The sequence below is a fragment of the Crinia signifera genome, chromosome 3 (assembly GCF_055691185.1).
Source record: "Crinia signifera chromosome 3, ASM5569118v1, whole genome shotgun sequence".
NCBI classification, from domain to species: domain Eukaryota; kingdom Metazoa; phylum Chordata; class Amphibia; order Anura; family Myobatrachidae; genus Crinia; species Crinia signifera.
In genome coordinates, this window is record NC_139219.1 from 5,155,966 (window position 1) to 5,183,210 (window position 27,245).

General features: G+C 49.4%; 1 protein-coding gene across 8 annotated transcripts in view; it reads left to right on the top strand.

Moving 5' to 3' along the window:
• The first annotated feature begins 2,774 nt into the window (after positions 1 to 2,774).
• The window catches only part of USH2A (usherin), a 739,769-nt gene continuing 715,298 nt past the window's right edge, over positions 2,775 to 27,245 (top strand). For all 8 annotated transcript variants that reach the window (XM_083175163.1, XM_083175160.1, XM_083175162.1 and 5 more), the window contains exons 1-2: positions 2,775 to 3,375; positions 12,040 to 12,205. In XM_083175163.1, the coding sequence (XP_083031289.1) occupies positions 2,897 to 3,375; positions 12,040 to 12,205 (645 nt within the window). In that variant the 5' untranslated portion in view covers positions 2,775 to 2,896. The remainder of the gene's footprint in view (positions 3,376 to 12,039; positions 12,206 to 27,245) is intronic.

Below are 27,245 nucleotides of genomic sequence, written 5' to 3' on the forward strand. Positions count from 1 at the left end.
GAAGTATACTACAAGGAGGCATCTCTGAAGTATACTACAAGGAGGCATCTCTGAAGTATACTACAAGGAGGCATCTCTGAAGTATACTACAAGGAGGCATCTCTGAAGTATACTACAAGGAGGCATCCCTGAAGTATACTACAAGGAGGCATCTCTGAGGTATACTACAAGGAGGCATCTCTGAAGTATACTACAATGAGGCATCTCTGAAGTATACTACAAGGAGGCATCTCTGAAGTATACTACAAGGAGGCATCTCTGAAGTATACTACAAGGAGGCATCTCTGAGGTATACTACAAGGAGGCATCTCTGAAGTATACTACAAGGAGGCATCTCTGAAGTATACTAAGGGGGGTATTCAATGTCAGGGGCACGGCTGTCAAGCTAGCGCGACAGCCGTGCCCCTGTCCCGTTCTTGGTTAGCTCGCCTGGAGCTCGGCAGTCGGGATTCAATGTCCCGGCCGCCGAGCGGCGAGAAGGGGGCGTGGCCGCAAGTTGATGACGGAAATAGACGAGCTCCGGCCGGGAGCTCGCCTATTTCCGGCTTTTCTCGGCAGAACGAGCCCGACAGCTTGTGATGTTGGGCTCGTTCTGCGCAAAACCCCTGTTCAATGCTGTCGGGGAAGACAGCATTGAATAGGGCCCCGCAGCCATCTCCCTCGTCGGGAGATGGCTGCGGGAGCTCGAACGACATTGAATACCCCCCTAAGCCGGAATACTCTGCAAACGTCCCAGCCAATTAAAACGCTGGTGGAGGTTGATGCCCTTGTCTCAGCTATGTCTGATGTGTGTATTATTTATGTCAATGATATTATGGTTATGTAAATGAGTTGTAACTTTAGGGGTTACTTAATCTGTCTGAGGGTGATTCCCCAAGTTTGCCCTAATATCATCATCTAAATATTCAGATAGTCGTACCCTATAACACCAAATCTTGGGGTGGAGGCACTTGATAGCACCTACACATACTCAGTGCAGAACACAGCGTTACATGAGCAACATCCCTTCTTTTAATCCGTAGAAGGTATAGTAAATTTGCCCCTAATTATCTGATGGGGGGCCGGGCTGAGCCCCCCCCCCCCCCCCCCCCCCCCGGGTGTGGACATGCTCCATTTTGCGGTCCTGTAAATATTGTGTTGTATAATCGGCGTTGCCGCGGACGACTGCAGGGGATGAATGCGTTGTGTGAGGAAACTTTGCAAAAAAGTAATAAAACAAGACAAGAAGTAAAATTGCAACTACAGATATGGGTGCCTTCCTCTTACCCGCTGCATCAGTGTCAGGTGCAGGCATGCCGCCATTGTGATTATTCTCTGCAAGGTGCGTATAGTCGCTGCATTTCCCATGGATTGCGGGCACGACTGATTGCGGGCACTGCTAAACACGCGACCGCAGTCCAAAGGTGCCCATACACGTTACAATTATTGTATACAAAATCGAATCTCATCTCATCTCTGTTTTGCGATGAGATGAGATCTAGTACAAACAGTTTGTGCAGCACATGTACTAGATCTCATCTCATCGCATCGCAAAACCGAGATGCAATGAGCTGCGATATTGTATACAATAATTGTAACGTGTATGGGCACCTTAAGGGACGACAGGGGTGTTGTATAATCGGCGTTGCCGCGGACGACTGCAGGGGATGAATGCGTTGTGTGAGGAAACTTTGCAAAAAAGTAATAAAACAAGACAAGAAGTAAAATTGCAACTACAGATATGGGTGCCTTCCTCTTACCCGCTGCATCAGTGTCAGGTGCAGGCATGCCGCCATTGTGATTATTCTCTGCAAGGTGCGTATAGTCGCTGCATTTCCCATGGATTGCGGGCACGACTGATTGCGGGCACTGCTAAACACGCGACCGCAGTCCAAAGGTGCCCATACACGTTACAATTATTGTATACAAAATCGAATCTCATCTCATCTCTGTTTTGCGATGAGATGAGATCTAGTACAAACAGTTTGTGCAGCACATGTACTAGATCTCATCTCATCGCATCGCAAAACCGAGATGCAATGAGCTGCGATATTGTATACAATAATTGTAACGTGTATGGGCACCTTAAGGGACGACAGGGGTGCAGCGATGGGAGCAGCAACTAAGCTTTTTAAGTGCGGTGACAACACAGACGTGTCGACTTATTGGCAGTTGACCTATACACCGGATACCAGACAGACATCTGCATACAGATGACGTGAAAACCACATTGGTGACAGTTAGGAAATAAATAATGATTGTTGGGATCAGTATGATTTACCTACAACTGAATGACCGGCAGGGTGCAAATACCCATGGTCGGTATGCCGACACACCTAATACCCACTGTGGAAAATGCTGCCACTCAATATATCAACATGGTAATAATGTCGAACATGTTATAATACCGACACAGTTACAATAGAATTGTCGGCATGGATACAATATTAGAGGCCTGCGTCCCCTCGCTCCGCCCACTATTATATTCTCCCTATATGCCCACGTGGGTGGTAACGTGTGAACTAATCGTTTTTTGTAAAAATCATGAAAAACTGTATTCGGTATTATTTGTGTCATTATATTGGCTGTCGGTGTTGTGGTTGCGTCAGTGTTTTCATCCTGTCGGTGTTTCGATCATTGGTGGTATGTATATGTCAGTATTTTGTCCGTCGACATTTAGTTGCGGGGATTCTCTCTATTCCGTCCGTCGGCAGCTTATCTACATACCTTATTGTCTACCTGTATATTGAGCTTTATGAATATTCTTGTTCTCTCTTTGTTTCCGCTACAGGTGAATAATGGATCCTATCCAAGCAGTTTTATAACCTACAAGATAACGTCCAATCAAAAAACAGAATTTATTCATGATGCAAAGTTCTGATAAAAGTCTAATAATCAATAGAAAGATTACTCCAGAATGCGTTATCCGTCACAGCTCAGTAAATGTGCCGCCTTGCGTCTCACAGCGCTGTTATTTGGCTGCTGTGGCTATCTCTCTGTAGTTAGAGCACAAGGCCTCTTCCCCAAGCTGGAGAACGTGGCAGCGTTTAAGCCCATCTCTACAGAGCCACCTGACGCCACGTGCGGCTTTCCGCAGAGGAGCGTCTTCTGCCACAGCGATGAGAGCGCACAAAGCATCCAGACCTGCGCTCAGCGCTTATGTGTCCAGGATTGCCCCTATGGCTCCGCCTCTCCGCCCCACCAGCCGCTTCTGAAGGGCGACCTTGGAGCCTGCGTCAGAGAGGACAGGAGGGACGTCTGCCCCAGGTCCAGCAACAGTTCCAGCAGCTTCATATTTTATGATCACCAGGACTGCGTCATCACAGCGCCAACTTCAGGAGTCGGAGGCTCTTTTACGCTCACCGCGTGGCTGAAACCTGAGCAAGACGGTGTAATGTAAGTAGGGAGACATCGGGTACCTTCGCGGCATGTATCGTCCGCCAGCTCCAACACGGTTCCTGATAAACACTAACAAGCAAAAAGCAAGTAACTGTGCGTCTGGGGCCGATTCAGACACATTCATTATGGGCCGTTATTGGCGTTTACCTGCTCGCTAGACTGCGAACATACACATCCAAGGGAACAGGTGTGAATCAGGCGCCATGTTGGTATGCAAGTGGAGCAATCACAGTCATAGGTGTTTTTGTGCAGGGTAAATACTGGCTGCTTTTGCATGCAGCCCACAGATGATGAGGACCTCAGACACTTATGCGATTTGGGCGATTTCACCCGATTCTGATGGCTCAGGCCAATAAATCGCATGAAATTGACCCAAATCACATGTTTCTGACGCCCAATCCGATGTGAGGCCCCGTACGCATCAGATCGGAGTTAACCTACCTATACATCTGACCTCCGACTTGGACCCCCTCCCGGTGGCGGGGAACAGGGTCACATGGGATACATCACATGCATCGATAACCCCCCCCAAATCTAAGGGGTAAATTTGCAAAGATGGGAGTTCTATTAAAGATTCGATGTTGTCCATAGCAACCAATAAGATTATAGGCCAGATGTATCAAGCTTCAAAAAGTGAGAGTGATAAGCAGCCAGCCAATCAGCTCCTACCTGTCATTTTTCAAACCCAGCCTGTGACATGGCAGTTAGGAGCTGATTGGCTGGCTGTTAATCACAATCGTCCTGTAACTATCTATTGTCTTCTAGAAGGTGCTAAATAAATAAGTAGAATCTGATTGGTTGCTATGGGCAACCTCCCATCGTCAATAGAAATCCCATCTTAGTAAATGTCCCCCTAAGTCTGTGTGCACATAATGCATCTGCCCCCCTGCAGTGCAGCATGGTGTTACCATGGTGTGTGTGCCGAATCAGGCCCATAGCACCATAATGTCAGTATTTATGCAGCAGGTTCCTCATTAATTATGGTTAATGTTTTATAAGAGATCAAGTAGCCTGGTACGGTGCTATGTACTAAGCCTCGGAGAGAGACAGAGTGAGAGATAAAGTACCAGTATCAGCTCCTGTCATTCATCATCCTGTAACATGGCAGCTAGGAGCTGATTGGCTGCTACTTTATCTCTCTCCAAGTTTTAGTACATAGACCGCACAGTTTGGGAGAGATGTATACAGTAGAATACTAATCATAGTATATTGTTATTATTGCCGATCTCACCGGGGACGAGACTTTGTGAGTCACATAAATAAATGTACAATGAGTGGGAAATCCTGCACCGGGTGTCATAGTGGGTGGAGGACTGTCCCCCAATACATGTTCCTGGGTACAGGGCCCACATATTGGGATGGTTGAGGGGCATCGTGTGTGTATTATAGAGACGCTGCTCCATTCTCCAGACTTCTGAATCCAGCCAAGTTATGTGGATCTGAACCTCTCGATCTCTGAGGTCTGAGATTACGGGTCATTAGGTAGACACAAGCATTAGGTCGACATTGGCAATGTCGACAGTCAAAAAGTCGACATGGAGGTTTTCCCTTCCTTTTGAGCCGAAATGTGCCGACAAGCGGTATTTCATGTCCTGCCATCCACTAGGTCGTCGAGGGCTAATATAATAGTGGGCCTTATTTTGGTTCACTCTTTCTGACAAAATCCTTCTTAGATGGACAAAACCATGTGCACTGCAGGGGAGCATATGCAAAATGTGCAGAGAAAGTTAGATTTGGGTGGGGTTTTACTTCAAAGTGAGATCTATATTGAAGTGTAAAAATAAACCAGCCAGTATTTTCCCTGCACAGAAACAAAATTACTCACCCAAATCTAATTCTCTCTGCACATGTTACATCTGCCCCCCTGCAGTGCACATGGTTTTGTCCATCTAAGAAGTATTTTGTCAGAAAGAGTGAACCAAAATAAGGCCCAGTGTGACGAGCGCAGCGAGGTACCGTGCTTGAAGCGTGGCGAGCATAGTGAGCCAAGCCAGGGAACGCGGTGCACCGATACGGTGTCCATGTTGACTGTCGACATCCGGGACATAAAAGTGAAAAACCCATGTCGACCAGTGGCGGTTTTTACCTATGGGCTGCAGTCCCCCCAGGTAAAATACTCCACTGTCTCTGCATAAAGTGAAGCTAGATGCTGTCTGTGAGATTGCTCTGGCTTCACTGTGACTGGCAGTGACTTCCTATTGGAGGTCCGACCTGCCAGTCACTCAAGGCAGTCCCATTGGGAGGTGTTCCCTCCCTCAGGGATGCCTCTCTCTGCGCAAATGCGTGGCAGCCCCCAAAATGGGTTCTGCGCATGCGCAGTACCGTGGACCATACTGCGCATGCGGCGGAACCCGGGAACCCGATCAAGCCTCCGGGGGCTGCTGCAAAGGCAGCCCCCGGATGCTTGGGCCAGCGCATGCGCGGTATGTATGACGTTACTGCACATGCGCTAGCCCCGTGCCGAAACAGGGGTGCGCGCAGCTTCCGGGGTTGGCGGCAGTGACCAGGGATGGCTGCAGCAGCGGAGGGGGGCGCATTGCGGCAGCCCCCCCTCCATAATGGTAAGAACCGCCACTGATGTCGACTGTTGACTGTCGATCTAATGCTTGTGTTGACCTAATGACCCTGTCCACCTAAAGCCATGTCTACACTTTGACTCTCTCCAAGGTGTGATACATTTCCCCCATATGATAAGAATGTAATAAATGTTATATCCCAGCACTAAACATCTAATTAAAGAAACAACCTTAAGAACAATAATAATGAGTCCCCGGGAACCCGGGAACCCGATCAAGCCTCCGGGGGCTGCTGCAAAGGCAGCCCCCGGATGCTTGGGCCAGCGCATGCGCGGTATGTATGACGTTACTGCACATGCGCTAGCCCCGTGCCGGAACAGGGGTGCGCGCAGCTTCCGGGGTTGGCGGCAGTGACCAGGGATGGCTGCAGCAGCGGAGGGGGGCGCATTGCGGCAGCCCCCCCTCCATAATGGTAAGAACCGCCACTGATGTCGACTGTTGACTGTCGATCTAATGCTTGTGTTGACCTAATGACCCTGTCCACCTAAAGCCATGTCTACACTTTGACTCTCTGCAAGGTGTGATACATTTCCCCCATATGATAAGAATGTAATAAATGTTATATCCCAGCACTAAATATCTAATTAAAGAAACAACCTTAAGAACAATAATAATGAGTCCCCTAGCATGTGTTCTTGTCACCTTATGGGCAGGCATGACTGTGTCCTTGTCACCTTATGGACAGCCATGACTGTGTCCTCCTCCTCTTATGGGCAGCCATGACTGTGTCCTCCTCCTCTTATGGGCAGCCATGACTGTGTCCTCCTCCTCTTATGGGCAGCCATGACTGTGTCCTCCTCCTCTTATGGGCAGCCATGACTGTGTCCTCCTCCTCTTATGGACAGCCATGACTGTGTCCTCCTCCTCTTATGGACAGCCATGACTGTGTCCTTGTCACCTTATGGGCAGCCATGACTGTGTCCTCCTCCTCTTATGGGCAGCCATGACTGTGTCCTCCTCCTTTTATGGGCAGCCATGACTGTGTCCTCCTCCTCTTACGGGCAGCCATGACTGTGTCCTCCTCCTTTTATGGGCAGCCATGACTGTGTCCTCCTCCTCTTATGGACAGCCATGACTGTGTCCTTGTCACCTTATGGGCAGCCATGACTGTAACCTCCTCCTCTTATGGGTATGCCATGACTGTGTCCTCCTCCTCTTATGGGCAGCCATGACTGTGTCCTCCTCTTCTTATGGGCAGCCATGACTGTGTCCTCCTCCTCTTATGGACAGCCATGACTGTGTCCTTGTCACCTTATGGGCAGCCATGACTGTGTACTCCTCCTCTTATGGGCAGCCATGACTGTGTCCTCCTCCTCTTATGGGCAGCCATGACTGTGTCCTCCTCCTCTTATAGACAGCCATGACTGTGTCCTTGTCACCTTATGGGCAGCCATGACTGTGTCCTTGTCACCTTATGGGCAGCCATGACTGTGTCCTCCTCCTCTTATGGGCAGCCATGACTGTGTCCTCCTCCTCTTATAGACAGCCATGACTGTGTCCTTGTCACCTTATGGGCAGCCATGACTGTGTCCTTGTCACCTTATGGGCAGCCATGACTGTGTCCTCCTCCTCTTATGGGCAGCCATGACTGTGTCCTCCTCCTCTTATGGGCAGCTATGACTGAGTCCTTGTCACCTTATGGGCAGCCAAATATCCAGAATGGAACACAGAGCATTGTGCTACTGTAGCAGGAGTACTGTGCACTTCTGTATTATAAGTAGTCTAATTACTGTATATAAGGCCGGGTCTGTAAGAGGTTTTACCAAACACATCAGTAGCAAATACGTCTCATGTATCTGAGATACCAATATGGGGAAATTACTTCCGATCTTCCCGATAAATATAATACTTCTAAAACAACCCATCGTGCTCTCTTTCATTCTGTTTTATATTTATTTTTTTCCTTGCGTGTCCTCGTCTGCAGCCTTCTTATAATAATTAGTTGATTTTTCACATATACCCAGAGAATATCTAATGTCCTAATTGGCGGAATAATGAAAACCTATTTGTCTCGAAAATGGCGCTCCCAACAGGGAGGGCACCGCTGACATCCCTTTGAATAGATCCACATGTGTGTTAAGATATAATGTGCAATCATTTCTTTGAATTTCAACGGCTCACCTGAGGCAACTCTTAAAAATAGCTGATATCATTAGATACACAATGCAGAAAATCTTGAAGGAATTCCAGCCCATGGCATCAAATTAGGATGAATCGCGTTACCCGGCTTTGTTTAGCAGGGCTGGCGCAGTAACTAATGAGCCAGTAGTGTATAGAGGAACGCTGTGCAATGTGGCGATGGCATATCTTGTCGCTGTTATTTTTTTTATTTGTTTCTAGAATTTGTGCGAGAATGCTCCTTGTGTTATTGTTGCAAAATAATGAAAAGCGGATCGTTTAGCATAAATTTATATCGCCGATGGACAGTGGCCTAAAGGAATAAACTTATACGGGGGTGCCGGCGTCATGGACGCGGCATCTGGGACATATATTTAGTATAAAGAGAGAAAGATAAATGATATTCAGGTGCCTAATTTATCCTGGACTCCTTATCAAAGGGCAGCTACGCTCACATCTCCGCCACCGAGAGGGAAACGACCACTGTCGGCAATATTCTCGCCCTTTTTGGAACTAGTTTTATCGTTCACATATTTCAGTTTTATTTTAACATTTGCTTATTTATTTTTTTATTATGAGATATGAAATCGTCATGATTTACTGGAAGTAACTACTAAATCAGCATACAGTAAGTAAGCGCGTGTCTGTGGGGACAGGAATAAAATCTGCACATACAGTAATGAGTTCGATGCCGGAGACTAATATTCTGGTTCTAATTTAGTGCGAAGTCCTTGGCTTCTGGCACATGGCTACAGTCAGAGATGGGCGGTAATTGGGAATACTGGACCTACTGGAGTCTGTACAGAATCTGCTTCTTGTAAATTTGGGTTAGCATAGGAACCAATGCTGCTAAGTAGGTGCTAGGTCCAAGTGGCCTAAAGGAACTCCAGGTGACCCACCTCCTATTCCTGATATATATTTCTATAAAATCAGCTGGTGAGTCTATGTAGGCACTGGTTAGTGCTACAGGAACACTCAAAGGCTCTCTAGATGTCCAAACACAGTTTCTCAGACAGTTCAAATGTGTCTTCTGACATTCTCAGTCATGATCTTGGAGGCCATCTTGGTATAGGGCATGGAGCCACCCTGGTGGACAGGAAGACTGAAACCTACACTAGTAAAAGTTCCTTTTTCTCTCTTAACTCACAAACTTGGAACTGCTGTCACTATTCTGAATATTGTGGAATTTTATATTATTGTTTTATAAAAATTGCAGAATCTCTTTGCCGATATTGCATTTCCACCAATAAGACTTTTTGTTTTTGGCTTTCTTGAGGATAACTGGCTGCGAAGTTCTTCATCAGCCAGCCAGCCCCTTTTACATCTGACCTGCCTTCGGTAATCTGCCCTTCCTCCTGAACAGCTGGCCTTCCTCCAGTACAGCTGGTCTTCCTCCAGTACAGCTGGCCTTCCTCTGATACAGACAACCTACCTCCAGTACAGCTGGCCTTCCTCTGACACAGCTGGCCTTGCTCTGATACAGCTGGCCTTCCTCTGATACAGCTGGCCTTCCTCCAGTACAGCTGGCCTTCCTCTGATACAGCTGGCCTTCCTCCAGTACAGCTGGCCTTCCTCCAGTACAGTTGGCCTTCCTCTGATACAGCTGGCCTTCCTCTGATACAGCTGGCCTTCCTCTGATACAGCTGGCCTTCTTCCAGTACAGCTGGCCTTCCTCTGATACAGCTGGCCTTCCTCTGATACAGCTGGCCTGCCTTTGGTACTCCCGGTCTTCCTCTGATAAAGATGGCCTATGTCGGGCACAGATGGCCTTACTCTGATACATCTGGCCTGCCCCCTGGTTCTGCTGGCCTGCCTCTGGTACTTCCTTCTGGAACTGCTGACCTGCCTTCAGTACAGTTGACCTGCCTATGGTTCAGTAAGCCTGTCTCCAATACAGCTGGCGGTACTCTTTACCTAGCACGGCGCCCACGATGTCCATCGCGGTCATCGGGGGTAAAAAATCGCGGGCATCGCATGCACTAAAAAAAACGGGTGCAACGCGATGCCCGCAATTTCCCATAGGGATCAATGTTAAAAGTGTGATTGGACGCGATTTTACTGTTCAATGCCTGTTAAATGGGCCACAGAGCCCTAATAGTCCCCCTGAAGTCTTAAATGGCCCCCACAATTGTTAACGCCACCCCACGATCAACGTGAACCCGAAGCCTGGCGAGCGCAGCGAGCCCGCGATGGGCGGCGGTACGCGTCCTCCGACCTTTTCATACCCCCACTATCCACGTCGGCGTGGAGTTGAGAATAGTGTGGCGAGCGCAGCGAGCCACCGAGCCCGAAGCGTGGCGAGCGCAACGCGCCCCGCGAGGGGACGCGAATACCTGTGAAGCCCGCGAAGGGACGCGTTTACCTGTGAAGGTATCCGCGTCCCCTCGCCACGCTTCGGGCTCGGTGGCTCGCTGCGCTCGCCACACTATTCTATTCTCAACTCCACGCCGACGTGGATAGTGGGGGTATGAAAAGGTCGGAGGACGCGTACCGCCACCCCTCGCGGGCTCGCTGCGCTCGCCACGCTTCGGGTTCATGTTGATCGTGGGGTGGCGTTAACAATTGTGGGGGCCATTTCAGACTTCAGGGGGACTATTTGGGCTCTGTGGCCCATTTAACATTGTTTCCTATGGAAAAATCGCGGCCATTGAGGCATTGAACAGTAAAATCGCGTCCAATCACACTTTTAACATTGTTCCCTACGGGAAATCGCGGGCATCGCGGGCATCGGGTCGCACCCGTTTTTTAGTGCAATTGATGGCCGCGATGCCCGCGATGGGCGCCGTGCTAGGTAAAGAGTACCCAGCTGGCCTTCCTCTGATAGATCTGGCCTGCCCCCGGTACAGCTGGCCTTCCTCCGATACAGCTGGCCTGACTGCAGTTCAGCTGGCCTGCCTTAGGTACAGCTGGCCTTCCTCTGATAAATCTGTGCTAGCTTTCTTCCGGTTCCGCTGGCCTGCCTCCGGTACTTCCTTCTGGAACTCTGGCCTGCCTTCGGTACAGCTGACCTTCCTCAGATACCGCTGGCCTGCCTACATTTTAGCTGGCCTTCTTACGATACAGCTGGCCTTCCTCCGATACATCTGGCCTGCCCCTGGTACAGCTGGCCTTCCTCCGATACAGCTGGCCTTCCTACGATACACCTGGCCTTCCTCTGATACAGCTGACCTTCCTCTGATACATCTGGCCTGCCCCCGGTACAGCTGGCCTTCCTCCGATACCGCTGGCCTGCCTACATTTCAGCTGGCCTGCCTACAGTTCAGCTGGCCTGCCTTCGGTACAGCTGGCCTTCCTCCCATACAGCTGGCCTTCCTCCGATACAGCTTGCCTCTGGTAGAGGGATTACCACTGAGACATGCAGCGTTTTACTCTGTCAATGCAATCTGTCACATCAGGCCTTCTGAGAGAGGGGAGCCCTGGGCAAGGGCTTCATTAATCCTTCTCTGACCGGGAGAGCCCCTTAAGGTGTGAGTACCTAGGCCGATGCCTACAGTAAGTTTTCTATGCCTCAAATCACCTCTCTGCAGACATGGCATCATCTCCAGCTCCGTCCATCTCTGCAAACCAGAGAACAACCATTCTCTTCCCATGCCCGGTTCTATGGAACAGTATACACCCAAATCTGCACCCCTGAGTACAATCAGTGATGCTGAGTTTTGTAGCTTCCAGGCGCTTGGTGTTATAGAATTACAGTAAGGCTGTGCTATGGCAATACTACAAATATAAAAGGCTAAAGTACCGCAGGAGATGACAGGGTGATAGAAAGCCTTGGATTAAGCTATAGAAAATTAAATATATATCTCACAAAGCAGAGAGCAGAGGAAGGGAACAGTATTAGAGAAATAATACGTCTCCTTCCCATTATCCCGATATGAGGGCATTAGCGCCGCACGTTTACGCTGCATTTCATTCCCCGGGATGTTTTGCAGGAACTTGATTCTGATCTTTTTTCTATTTACTCCTCCAGGTGTGTGATAGAGAAGTCATCTGATGGGCAGATTGTGCTCAAACTCACCATTTCCCAGAACGAGACGGCGTTCTATTATCGCACAGTAAATGGTTTGCAGCCTCCAATAAAAGTAATGACACAAGGGAGATTACCTGCGAGGACGTGGACTCATCTCAGCGTACAGGTGAGCAGCAATACAGGACATCTGTCATACATGCAAAGTGGTGACAATGATCACACGTGTTCTCTATAGTGTGTGTATGTGCATTTATATATGGGGACGCACGTGACTCCGTTATCTATATCTCTGCACATATTGGTTATAACACATGACCTGAGTCTAAAGCAGCCTATTCCTTATTCTCTATGGGCCTGCTACAGAACGCTAGTAATCGCACGTTTCTATACAAGGACCTAGGATTTGATGACCGGTTGACCCGATGCCGGTAGGAATCCGAATGACCAAGCGTTTCCTGCAGATGTAGATCAGACGCGCACAGTAGCCAGCAGGAATTATACCTCCCTATAACACTCAGTAATAATCTGGGATCTCTGCTGTGGTTTATTCCATATCAAAGCAGCTCAACCTGGGTGAGGTCCGGCCTCTGATGGGACAACGTCAGAAATCAAATATTCCAATAAGCTGATGACTTAATTCTGTGTTCTGAGTCCGTGTCCATTCTAATAAAGAGCTGACAGCCAGCCTCACATTGTCCTGCAATAGGAGGACGGCCAGCCTCACATTGTCCTGCAATAGGAGGACGGCCAGCCTCACATTGTCCTGCAATAGGAGGACGGCCAGCCTCACATTGTCCTGCAATAGGAGGACAGCCAGCCTCACATTGTCCTGCAATAGGAGGATGGCCAGCCTCACATTGTCCTGCAATAGGAGGACAGCCAGCCTCTCATTGTCCTGCAATAGGAGGACGGCCAGCCTCACATTGTCCTGCAATAGGAGGACAGCCAGCCTCCCATTGTCCTGCAATAGAGCCTCACATTGTCCTTCAATAGGAGAACGGCCAGCCTCACATTGTCCTGCAATAGGAGGATGGCCAGCCTCACATTGTCCTGCAATAGGAGGATGGCCAGCCTCTCATTGTCCTGCAATAGGAGGACGGCCAGCCTCACATTGTCCTGCAATAGGAGGACAGCCAGCCTCCCATTGTCCTGCAATAGAGCCTCACATTGTCCTTCAATAGGAGAACGGCCAGCCTCACATTGTCCTGCAATAGGAGGACGGCCAGCCTTACATTGTCCTGCAATAGGAGGACCGCCAGCCTCACATTGTCCTGCAATAGGAGGACAGCCAGCCTTACATTGTCCTGCAATAGGAGGATGGCCAGCCTCACATTGTCCTGCAATAGGAGGACGGCCAGCCTCACATTGTCCTGCAATAGGAGGACAGCCAGCCTCACATTGTCCTGCAATAGGAGGACGGCCAGCCTCATATTATCCTGCAATAGGAGGACGGCCAGCCTCATATTATCCTGCAATAGGAAGACGGCCAGCCTCACATTGTCCTGCAATAGGAGGACGGCCAGCCTCTCATTGTCCTGCAATAGGAGGACGGCCAGCCTCACATTGTCCTGCAATAGGAGAACAGCCAGCCTCACATTGTCCTGCAATAGGAAGACGGCCAGCCTCATATTATCCTGCAATAGGAAGACGGCCAGCCTTACATTGTCCTGCAATAGGAGGACGGCCAGCCTCACATTGTCCTGCAATAGGAGGACGGCCAGCCTTACATTGTCCGCAATAGGAGGATGGCCAGCCTCACATTGTCCTGCAATAGGAGAACAGACAGCCTCACATTGTCCTGCAATAGAGCCTCACATTGTCCTGCAATAGGAGGATGGCCAGCCTCACATTGTCCTGCAATAGGAGCATGGCCAGCCTCATATTGTCCTGCAATAGGAGGACGGCCAGCCTCACATTGTCCTGCAATAGGGGGACGGCCAGCCTCACATTGTCCTGCAATAGGAGGACAGCCAGCCTCACATTGTCCTGCAATAGGGGGACGGCCAGCCTCACATTGTCCTGCAATAGGAGGACGGCCAGCCTCACATTGTCCTGCAATAGGAGGACGGCCAGCCTCACATTGTCCTGCAATAGGAGGACAGCCAGCCTCACATTGTCCTGCAATAGGAGCATGGCCAGCCTCATATTGTTCTGCAATAGGAGCATGGCCAGCCTCACATTGTCCTGCAATAGGAGGACAGCCAGCCTCACATTGTCCTGCAATAGGAGAACAGCCAGCCTCACATTGTCCTGCAATAGGAAGACGGCCAGCCTCATATTATCCTGCAATAGGAAGACGGCCAGCCTTACATTGTCCTGCAATAGGAGGACGGCCAGCCTCACATTGTCCTGCAATAGGAGGACGGCCAGCCTTACATTGTCCGCAATAGGAGGATGGCCAGCCTCACATTGTCCTGCAATAGGAGAACAGACAGCCTCACATTGTCCTGCAATAGAGCCTCACATTGTCCTGCAATAGGAGGATGGCCAGCCTCACATTGTCCTGCAATAGGAGCATGGCCAGCCTCATATTGTCCTGCAATAGGAGGACGGCCAGCCTCACATTGTCCTGCAATAGGGGGACGGCCAGCCTCACATTGTCCTGCAATAGGAGGACAGCCAGCCTCACATTGTCCTGCAATAGGGGGACGGCCAGCCTCACATTGTCCTGCAATAGGAGGACGGCCAGCCTCACATTGTCCTGCAATAGGAGGACGGCCAGCCTCACATTGTCCTGCAATAGGAGGACAGCCAGCCTCACATTGTCCTGCAATAGGAGCATGGCCAGCCTCATATTGTTCTGCAATAGGAGCATGGCCAGCCTCACATTGTCCTGCAATAGGAGGACAGCCAGCCTCACATTGTCCTGCTATATGGGTAACAAATTTACCATGGCAACCATATCTTATCCTTTATTACCATGCCATATCTCAAAACTTTAGTTTTCCTTGAATCGGGACCTGCCGTGTTGGGGTGCGATAGTGAGACAGTGTCATATTAGCGGGACTGCCCCACTGTCATCGAGACATTCGGGAGGTACCTGTAGGCCTGGCAGTAATATAAACAACTAGTTAAAAGCCCTTCAAAATGATGGCTCCAATCTGTCTTCACATCCCCCTCCCTCCATATCCAGCAAATCTGACACAGATCATTTTTTGCTTGGTCTGTCATGTGGCCTCTAGTGGTCACTGGCGGTACTGCACCTCAGAGGTGAGGCGTATTTAGCTTTTTCTATACCGTAGATAGATAAATTGGATTGGATGTATGGATGGATGGATGGATGGACAGATACATAGACAGATAGATAGATAGATAGATAGATAGATAGATAGATAGACAGATAGACAGATAGGTAGGTAGGTAGATAGATAGGTAGATAGGTAGATAGATAGATGGATGGATGGATGGATGGGTAGGTAGGTAGGTAGATAGATAAATAACTGTCACACGTAGCCGCGACGGAGCGCGGCGGGTACAGTACTCACCCGTCCGCGCCCGCCGCCGGCTAGCGTGTGCAGGCTCCGGTCTGCGGTGTGCGGGTAGCAGCAGCTCTGGGTAGGGATGGCAGCAGTAGTGGTGCCGGGAGGCCGGCGTCGCCATCTTGGTTGAGGGCAGGAGACAGATTGGCCCAGAGTGGAGGTTCCCTCCTCATCCTGTGCTGACAGCCAATGGCAGCCATCCCCTGGGGATATAGGGGATCTGCCTAGGCTGTTCAGTGTCAGTGCAATGAGTCTTTGGAGTCATTCACAACTCCTAGCTGATTCCCGGATCCTGGCTCTTTCTCTCCTGACTCTGGTGCCTTGCTCCCTGCATCTTGCTACAAGGAAGTTTTCTCCTGACACCAATGCTGCAAGTCCTACCTAGTGCTTGTTCCTGCTTGTGTCCCAGAATTACCCTGCACAGCTTTCCGCTGTCCGCCTTCATACAACTCATTCATTCCATCATCTTTCAGTCATCCGGATCCATTTCTTCTGTCATCAAATCAACCTCCTTCCGGATCCTCATCTATGTACTCTGGCTCACCAAGTATACGTTTCCAGATTTCCCTGCCCGTTATTAGTATTGTGCTGGACTCTATTTAATTTATTCCAACTGTCACTTAAAGAAGTATTTGAGTGAAGTTTATCATTTATGAAATCAGTTATTAAACCTGCACGTTTCAATCCTACTCCTCCTGGTCCGTCTCCGGTTCCTGTGCACCGCACGACTTCATCCAGCCCTTTAGCCGTGACAGTTTGCACTGACCCGATGGAATCGGGTGAAGCACAGGCCTCCATGACGGATGTTCTTCAAGGCATCATGGCTCGATTGGAACAAGTAGAGACTACCCAGCGTCAAGTGGCTCAATTTCTCCAGACCTTGTCATCACCTCAGGTGGCTCCCTCAGTTTCAGCAGCACCAACCTCCGGAGCTTCGGCCTCTGCTGCTCCCCCTGGGCCAGCTGCTCCTCACCATCTACACCTGTCAACCCCCAGTAAATATGACGGGTCCCCGAGGGGGTGTCGAGGATTCCTGAATCAATGTGACATCCATTTTACCCTCCAGCCTTCCAATTTCCCCTCTCCCAAGACTCGGGTGGCTTACATCGTGTCCCTACTGGCAGGTCCAGCCCTGGAGTGGGTGTCCCCCCTTTGGGAGCGTGCGGATCCCATCCTCACTAACTATGAAGAGTTTGTGGCCTCCTTCCGTCGCATCTTCGACGAGCCTGGCAGAGTGTCCTCCGCAGCCACAGAGATCCTAAGGATTCGTCAGGGCAGTCGCCCAGTGGGACAATATGTCGTACAATTTCAAACCCTGGCTTCCGAACTCAGATGGAACGAAGAGGCTCTCGTTTCTGCCTTCTGGAACGGCCTAGCCGGGCGCATCAAGGACGAGTTAGCAACTCGCGATTCTCCTTCCACCCTGGCTGAACTCATTTCATTATGTAACAAAGTCGATCTGCGACTCCAAGAACGCCAACTTGAGAGGAATCGCTCTGATCGCCTTCGCCCTCGATTTCCTTCCAATGTCGCACCAGCCTCCAAACCAACCCCGCCTCCTGCGGTGTCAACAGATGAGCCCATGCAAATCAACCGCTCCCGTCTCTCTCTCGAAGAGAAGTCCCGAAGACGGCGAGAGAATCTATGCATGTACTGTGGCTCCTCAGCTCACTTATTGGCTTCCTGCCCGCTGCGGCCGGGAAACGACCGCTCCTAATCTCCCCGAGGGAGGTCCGATTAGGAGTCTTGCTTCCATCTCCCTCTTCTTCTGATTCCACCATTCCGGTTACCCTTGTGTGTCCCCAAGGGAGAAAAAGAGTTCAGGCCCTATTGGACTCTGGAGCAGCGGGAAACTTCCTTTCTTCTTCTTTTGTCACCCAACATGCCCTGCCTGTGCAACCCCTGGATCACTCGCTGGTCCTCACTGCAGTGGATGGGAGTCGAATTCGTAGTGGACAAATCACCCATCAGACCACCCCGGTGACACTGCTCATAGGAGCTCTACATCAAGAGACCCTCGAATTCTTCATTCTTCCACAGTCCTCACACCAAATGGTCCTGGGCCTTCCCTGGCTCTCCAAACATAACCCACACATCGATTGGACCAATATGGAGGTCAAGGCCTGGGGAACAGATTGCCAGTCTACTTGCATTCCTCAGATCCTTCCGGTCTACCAGACCCATCCACAACGTGAGGGTAACTATCCTTCATCCTCTTCAGCTCCACCCTTGTCGATACCCGCACCATATCGTTCATTTACAGATGTATTCAGTAAAGGTGGTGCCGACACCCTGCCTCCTCACCGTCCTTGGGACTGCCCGATAGAGCTGGTGGCCGGGAAATTCCCTCCTCGTGGCCGCATCTATCCCCTGTCGCTACCTGAGACTGAGGCCATGTCCTCGTACATTCAAGAGAACTTAAACAAAGGTTTCATTCGACCATCTACTTCTCCGGCCGGGGCCGGGTTTTTCTTTGTGAAAAAGAAGGATGGCGGTCTTCGGCCATGTATCGACTATAGGGGCCTGAACGACATCACCATTAAAAACCGCTATCCCTTACCCCTTATCGCAGAACTATTCGAAAAGATCAGAGGGGCAGCAATCTTTACTAAATTGGACTTGCGAGGGGCCTACAATTTGATCCGGATCCGTCCAGGTGACGAGTGGAAGACGGCTTTTAACACGCGCGACGGCCACTATGAATACCTGGTGATGCCCTTCGGCCTTTGTAACGCCCCCGCCGTCTTCCAACAGTTTGTAAATGATATCTTTCGGGACTTGCTGTACCACTCCATCGTAGTCTATCTAGACGATATACTCATCTTCTCTCCAAATCTTCAACTTCACAGACAGACAGTGTCCGAAGTCCTACGACGTCTTCGCCAAAATCAACTGTTCTGCAAGTTGGAGAAGTGCGTTTTTGAGGTCACGTCCATTCCATTCTTGGGTCACATTCTCTCCGCCACTGGGATAGAAATGGACCCAGAAAAGGTGAGAGCCATCCAAGACTGGGCAGCCCCCACAACACTCAAAGGAATTCAGAGATTCCTAGGGTTCTCAAACTATTACCGGCGATTTATCCGGAACTTCTCTACTATCGCTGCTCCCCTCACTGCTCTCACTTGCAAGGGAGCTGATCCAAGCCGATGGTCGCCAGAAGCATCCTCTGCCTTCCAGCAGTTAAAGAGAGCATTCATAACGGCACCAATCCTCCTCCAACCAGACCTCGACAGGCCCTTCATTCTCGAGGTGGACGCATCCTCGGAAGGGATCGGGGCCATCTTGTCACAAAAAGGTGAGGATCAAGAATTACACCCTTGTGCCTTCCTCTCCAAAAAATTCCTCCCGGCAGAGAAGAATTACCCCATCGGGGAACAGGAGTTGCTTGCAGTCAAAACTGCGTTAGAGGAGTGGCGATACCTTCTGGAGGGGGCACGGCATAAGATCACCGTGTATTCAGACCACAAAAATCTGTCCTTTCTTAAACAGGCTCAGTGCCTTACTGCCCGCCAAGCCCGTTGGGCCATGTTTTTTGAACGCTTTGACTTCCAAATTAAATTCCGACCTGGAACCACGAATACTAAGGCAGACGCTCTATCCCGCTCCTTTGAGACGACCTCTGACCTAGAGACACCTCCTCGTCCAATCCTCGATCCGCTGGTCTTCGCCCAAGTAACCGTACAGCCATCTCCTCCTCCAGGTAAAACGTTCGTTCCCCCCGAACTCCGCAAGAAAATATTGTCATGGGCACATTCTTCCCGCTTCGCAGGGCACGCAGGAGCACAAAAGACCTTGATGTTCCTGTCACGTTCTTATTGGTGGCCAACCATCCGCCACGACGTAACCAACTTCGTCGCTTCTTGTGTAAGATGTGCTCAGCATAAGGTGCCCAGAACAACTCCCGCTGGTCCTCTCCACCCTCTAACCATTCCCACAGAACCATGGACCCATCTGTCAATGGACTTCATTTGCGAACTACCTCCCTCAAAAGGTCATACCGCAATCTGGGTAGTGGTCGACCGATTCTCGAAAATGGTCCATTTTTTCCCACTAAAAGGTCTCCCCTCTGCTCCAGTACTGGCTCAGCTATTTATCTCAACCATTTTTAAACTTCACGGACTGCCCAAAGAGATTGTATCCGACCGCGGAGTACAGTTCGTTGCAAAGTTCTGGAGAGCTCTCTGTGCCGCGGTACAGGTCAAACTCAAGTTTTCCACTGCCTTTCATCCCCAGACCAATGGCCAGACAGAACGGGTGAATCAAGACTTGGAGGCCTTTATCCGACTGTTTGTCTCGTCGTCCCAAGATGACTGGGTGGATCTTCTCCCGTGGGCAGAATATATGCATAACAACTCCTATCACTCTTCCTCCGGAACCACCCCCTTCTTTACAGTATTCGGCAAACATCCACGATCTCCGGATTTCTCAGAATTATCCTCTTCCGAAGTTCCTGCAGCAACCACTTCATTACAACGCTTTGCTAAAATCTGGTCGGATGTCCACACCGCTCTTCTTAAATCTTCCGCCCGATACAAGAGGATGGCAGACAGGAAAAGAAGGGCAGCGCCCAGATTGAAAGTCGGAGACCGGGTATGGCTGTCTACCCGCCATATACGCCTCCGTCTGCCCTCTATGAAGCTGGCTCCCCGGTTCATTGGGCCATACCCTATCATCCAAGTCATTAATCCTGTCGCTTATAGACTTCAACTTCCTCCTTCCCTAAGGATTTCGAATTCCTTCCATGTGTCCCTCCTCAAGCCTTTAAGGTTGAACTCTTATCAAAAGAAGATTCCCAAACCGCCCAAGATTAACTCCGAAAGTGGGTCTGAATTCGAGGTAAGACGCATTATAGACTCTCGTTGCCGCAATTCTCGTACCCAGTATCTGGTGGAATGGGTTGGGTTTGGTCCCGAAGAGAACTCTTGGGTGGATTCCATTGATTTGCACGCTCCAAAACTGGTAAAGCAATTTCTCCAGAGAAATCCGCACAAGGCCCATAGGCGCCCTGGGGTCACCCTGAAAAGGGGGGGTACTGTCACACGTAGCCGCGACGGAGCGCGGCGGGTACAGTACTCACCCGTCCGCGCCCGCCGCCGGCTAGCGTGTGCAGGCTCCGGTCTGCGGTGTGCGGGTAGCAGCAGCTCTGGGTAGGGATGGCAGCAGTAGTGGTGCCGGGAGGCCGGCGTCGCCATCTTGGTTGAGGGCAGGAGACAGATTGGCCCAGAGTGGAGGTTCCCTCCTCATCCTGTGCTGACAGCCAATGGCAGCCATCCCCTGGGGATATAGGGGATCTGCCTAGGCTGTTCAGTGTCAGTGCAATGAGTCTTTGGAGTCATTCACAACTCCTAGCTGATTCCCGGATCCTGGCTCTTTCTCTCCTGACTCTGGTGCCTTGCTCCCTGCATCTTGCTACAAGGAAGTTTTCTCCTGACACCAATGCTGCAAGTCCTACCTAGTGCTTGTTCCTGCTTGTGTCCCAGAATTACCCTGCACAGCTTTCCGCTGTCCGCCTTCATACAACTCATTCATTCCATCATCTTTCAGTCATCCGGATCCATTTCTTCTGTCATCAAATCAACCTCCTTCCGGATCCTCATCTATGTACTCTGGCTCACCAAGTATACGTTTCCAGATTTCCCTGCCCGTTATTAGTATTGTGCTGGACTCTATTTAATTTATTCCAACTGTCACTTAAAGAAGTATTTGAGTGAAGTTTATCATTTATGAAATCAGTTATTAAACCTGCACGTTTCAATCCTACTCCTCCTGGTCCGTCTCCGGTTCCTGTGCACCGCACGACTCCATCCAGCCCTTTAGCCGTGACAATAACCCTGCATGCATATTCCTTCCCCTTCTGTATTTTTCTACCTTGTCCGTTAACTGCTGGAGACGTTTAAAAAAAAAATCTAAATGAAAACTAAAAGACTAAGGTAACAGGAAAAATAATAATTTACAGCTACAGTATATGCAAATTAGGGTGGAGCACGCCCCTCCGATATCTCACCTGCCAGGCAGAAAAATATCTTGTTAAAGCGAGAAGATAATAGGGATTCAGTATTTAATCCCAGCGGTCGGGATCCCGGCGTTCAGAATCCCGACGCCGGAATCCCGACAGCCAAAATCCCGACAAGGGGGGGACGTGGATCGCCCCCCCTTGCGGGCTCGCTGCGCTCGCCACGCAGCAGGCCCGGTGCCTCGCTACGCTCGGCACACTAATTTATTCTCCCTCCAGGGGTGTCGTGGACACCCACGGAGGGAGAATGTGTCGGGATTTCGGCGGTCGGGATTCCGGCGTCGGGATTCTGAATGCCGGGATCCCGACCGCCGGGATTTTAACTGCATCCCGATAATAGAGTTGGATTGGTTGCCGATAGCAACATCCCATTGTTATAGAACTCCCATGTTAGTAAATCAGTTCCTTAGAATAATTCCAGTAACGTCGTCTAAGGTACACAGGTAAATGATATACAGCACATTGTCCAGTGTCCAGTGTCCTGAGCGGACAGGAACGGCCTATTGTGACGTAACGCAGAGTGACATCAGCTGTCAGAGGGTACGCGTCGTCTTGTGAGGCAGCTGGTATCGGGCGGTGATTGTAACCACACCAGGCAGCCAAGCAGGTGGGACGACGAGCAGCATATATCACACACACAATATTCCAGGGCCAGCTTACAAAATAGGAAAGAGAAACAATGAATACAAATTCCCAACATTGCACCATAAATAGCTGAGGAACAACACTCATTAATTGCTGTACAAAGCTTGTTGTACATCAGTTAATGAAATTGTATTTCCGCCTTAAGAACGTTGCGTGTAGTGCATTAAGTAGAGTCGCCAAGTTGCGATAAGGAGACGGTATTGGCCACTCACTCCCACGTTGCAATAAGGAGACGGTATTGGCCACTCACTCCCACGTTGCGGGCCCCTCTTGTGAATGTGGTATTGGATCATGCTGGACACCATAATAATGACATATTATATCGTTACCCTAATCTTGATTTTATTGTACAAGATAATTAACATAAAACAGGCCTGTGTTATAGCAATTATCAGTTGGTTGAATTATACATATCAGGATAATCAAACTTGATAGGACCAGGCGTATTCTCTTTATAAATATACTATTCGCGTCCCGATTCCACGATTCTGTGTACAGTGAGAAATTCCCGGGTTTAGCTGCTTCTGATCTGTAATTCCCAGATGCTGCTGCTTTAGCCACCTTGCAGTTACACAGTGTCACAGTGGGATAAGTGTGCTTAATCCACACGGGGAGCAGAGACTGTCACAGGGATTACTGACCACATTCCTATTGCTGTCATTTTATCTGAGCATTCTGTATGCTTTTATATATTAGCTATAATCGGGTATTTTCTGGAAATGGAACAGGAAAAATATGTAAGTTCACAGGAAAACAGCTGGTTACTACTATGTACAGTATGAGTGACCTTTATATATACTTACAAAACTGCAGCCTCTTGTACATCTACCAAGTGATTCACATCAGTCCATAGCACACCTACCGAGTGATTCACATCAGTCCATAGCACACCTACCGAGTGATTCACATCAGTCCATAGCACACCTACCGAGTGATTCACTTCAGTCCATAGTACACCTAGCGAGTGACTCACATCAGTCCATAGTACACCTAGCAAGTGATTCACATCAGTCCATAGAACCAGGGGTGCCGAGAGGGGGGGGGGAGCAGGTACACTTTACCCGGGCCCGGGCCTGTCAGGGGGGCCCTGGTCTGGACACACAGTTTTTTTTTATTTGGTGGGTCTGAGTGAGCCGGAATCAGCTGTTCAGCGGTGGCATTGGGAGTGCGGATGTGGGCCGGCGTGGGGGCAGCAGCATCGGAGGTCCTTTTGAGCATCGTTCCGCTCTACAACTCAAGGGCCTGCTGAGAGCCTGCCACGTGACTTTGGAGTTTACCGTGGCTCGACGACAGGAGGATACTTAGGGTAGGTAGTCCCTAAGTGCTGGGAGGAACTGGGTCAGAGAGAGGCCATCTCCTGTGGGAGTACCACCCACTCCGCAAAATCCAGCCCACCCCACTCCCCACATTCCCATCCCAGCCGCCACCAGCAGCAGCAGCAGGTGCCAGTGCCCTGTCTCCAGCCCAGCAATACCAGACCTGGTTCCCCACCCATGTCCAGGTTAGGGTTACCACCTCATCCCTTTAATTCCGGACACATATTAATTAAACAGGTTCTGTGGCTGGCGGACTTCAAGACTCCATTTCAACTGTTTTTCTAAACAGCCACAGAACCTGTGTAATTAATATGTGTCCGGAATTAAAGGGATGAGTTGGTCACCCTAGTCCAGGTCACTGTGTTCCAAGGTGGAAGGTGGGTGGCTGGTTGCTCTGTGTCTGATGCCTCCCTGCATGCTGCTGGGGCTGAGATCCAACTCTGTCAGCATGTAATTTTAACCCCTGTCAAAGCATGTAACCCATGGCAACGAGCATGTTAACCCCTGGCAGAGAATGTTAACCCCTTGCAGAGCAGGTTAATCCCATGGCAACGAGAATGCTAGCCCCCTAATATGCAATGACCAATACAGTGTGTGGAATAACTTGTAATGGGCATTACAGCATGTGGTAAAATATGTAATAGGTATTACGGTGTATGGCATAATGTGTACTGCCCACTACGGTGTGTGGCATAACATGTAATGAGCTTTATGGCATGTGGTATAATATGTAATGGGTGGGTTACATGTGTAATAGGCATTACGGTGTAAATTTTTCTCCCTGTATCCACCTTGGAAACAGTGGTGTAACAACGGGTCCGCAGGGAGTTTTGTCCGTAAGGGCCCCAGGAAGTTGTTGTACTGGGGCCCAGGATTTCTCTTGGCGGCCCTGCATAGAACACCTAGCGAGTGACTCACATCAGTCCATAGTACACCTAGCAAGTGACTCACATCAGTCCATAGTACACCTAGCAAGTGATTCACATCAGTCCATAGTACACCTAGCAAGTGATTCACATCAGTCCATAGTACACCTAGCAAGTGATTCACATCAGTCCATTGTACACCTAGCGAGTGATTCACATCAGCCAATAGAACACCTAGTGAGTGATTCACATCAGTCTATCCATAGTACACCTAGAGAGTGACTCACATAAGCCCATAGTACACCTACCGAGTGACTCACCTCAGTCTATCCATAGTACACATAGCGAGTGACTCACATCAGTCCATAGTACACCTGATGAGTGATTCGCATCAGTCCATAGTACACCTGGTTAGTGACTCTATGCCTAAATGTTAGGATTAACCGCTGTTCTATAGGAATAGAGCAGGGAACTATAGCAGATGGGGTACCTGGAGCAATTGCTGGATGATTAGGATAAATAAATGGCATAAACTAAACTGAATATGGGATATAGGACCAACAAGAGAAACTGACAATAACCAGGAGCATAGAGGTGCGGACAGTCACAATCCCAACCCTGACTGTTAATCCCTCCAGAGAGAAATGGCACCTGCAGAGTTAAGGCTTCACCACTAAAAGCCACGTTTGAAGGGGCGAATTAAGTCCGCCCCAACTCCGGTGCCACCTGGACTTGGTCTGAAAACAACATGCTCGCCGTCTCCAGAGTGGACAAGAGGAACACTAACTAAAACCCGTAGAAAAATGGGAAACAAAACCAAAATCTGGCTCAACTGTCCTCTGCGGGAAGGGATCCTCCAGCAGTCCAATGTACAAACTTTTACCAAAGGGTGACCCCCTAAGTAGGTCAGTTCAGGAGGTAGTTAGATGGGAAATGGGGATACTGTTTCCCATCGAACAACTGTAAATGCAACAACGCAAGAATGTGTTAATAATACGTATTACACATCACAGCAAGATCCCCATATACAGCAATGCAGCACTTTCACTAATGATAGAAGTGAACAACCCATGTGGTTCAGGATTATAAATATATATGCAAGGGACCCCATATAACTCCACTCCGATGAATGTAAGAGATAGCATAGATGGGAAAGGCACTTAGCTGTGACCAGACAGGATCGAGGAGTACCGCTGGATGACACAAGGAGCGAGCCCCTGCAGGACCTCTGGAGCTGAACTCAAAGGACTTCACAGTGACATGTTTCCTTCACTGAGGACCAAACAGGAACAGGAAATATCACCAGCAGGGAGCAGCTGGTCAGAAACCCTAATAAAGGGTCAGCTAATGAGGGATTCAGGTATGTCTGCTGCACAGAAATCCCAGTCCAGGTTGCATAGTAACAGCTAAATAACAAAACTAGCAGCAGCACACCTGACGTTGAGGAGGCATGTCTGTACTGTATGTGCCCTTCTGGAGTATGTGACTATGTGACCCCCCAACCTGGGCTGGCTCCATCTCTCAGTATTCAATTAATGGTGCTCGGAGGATGTGTGGCCATGTTGAGAGATTCTCAGAAGGCTCATTGAGGATGAAGAGACGGAGCGATCAAGGAGAAGCCGCAGGGAGTGTAACTGGGTGCAGGGTGTGTGACAGGCACTGTGCAGACACACCAATGCACCTACCATAGCTATACTTACAGTATTCACTCATGCTATTTGCAGCTATGGTAGGTGATGATGCTGCCGGTGGATCCTGGAGACAGTCAAAATATTGATATTACACATTGGCGTGCAGTGCCAGATTAAGGTCTAAATAGGCCTGGAGCTAAAAATTATCAAGGGCCTATTATGTGCAATAATAGGGGTTGTGGCAAGCACCTAATAATGTGGGTGGCGTGACCTGTGTTCTGGTTGGGTGGACTGCTCATGGGTGTGTCTCTATTTGTGTAAATACTTTCAACTAATTATATATGCCTGGAAAAAGCAGGGGGCTGGCATAGGAAAAATGCAGGGAGATATATTGGCCGGTGCCCTCCAAAGGTGCACCCGCAGGACGCCAATGTCCTAAGATACTTGCGGGGTGAGGCGGCACTCCAGTCATAGAAAAATACTGAAAGCCAAAACTTGGTAGACAACATTTCAGCACCTTTTATGTGGTCAACAAAGTTTACCACACCATATACCCCTTATACAAATCATGCAACACAATAGTAACCCCCTTATACTGTACTTGCCTCTTACACATTATGCCACGTGGAATGAGCAAATATTCACACTGACTGAGCCAAAATTCACACTATGGCACACGTATTGAGTCAAAATTCACATTATGCCACACAGATTAAGGCAAAATTCACATTTTGCCACATGGATTGAGCCAAAATACACACTATATACCAAACAGATTGAGCAATAATGCACAATATGCTTCATAAACAGGGGCATTAAAAATTACACCATAAGCCACCATAAGCCACACACCATAATGTCCATTACGTATTATGCCAAACACCATAATGCCTATTAAAAATTAGGTACTTATTTCCTAGCCCATTGCATACCATGTCATAAGATATGCGATGGTATGCGATGCGCTGGTCTGCAATGGAAATCGGAGGCGCTGTGCTAGGAAACAAGTCCCAAAAATTATGCAACATAAGTGCTGCTTACCTATATGCTCATTACCAGGGGTTCCATGCTCATTGCCAGGGGTTCCATGCTCATTGCCATGTGGGATTTCATGCTCATTGCCAAGGGGGAATACATGCTTGCAGTAACTGGGGGACAGCCACAGCCGGGCAGAAATGACAGCCATTGACAGCCGGGCAGAGAACAGGGGGCTGACCGGCTGTATTCAAAGCAATGCAGTTCCCGGCTATTTGAAA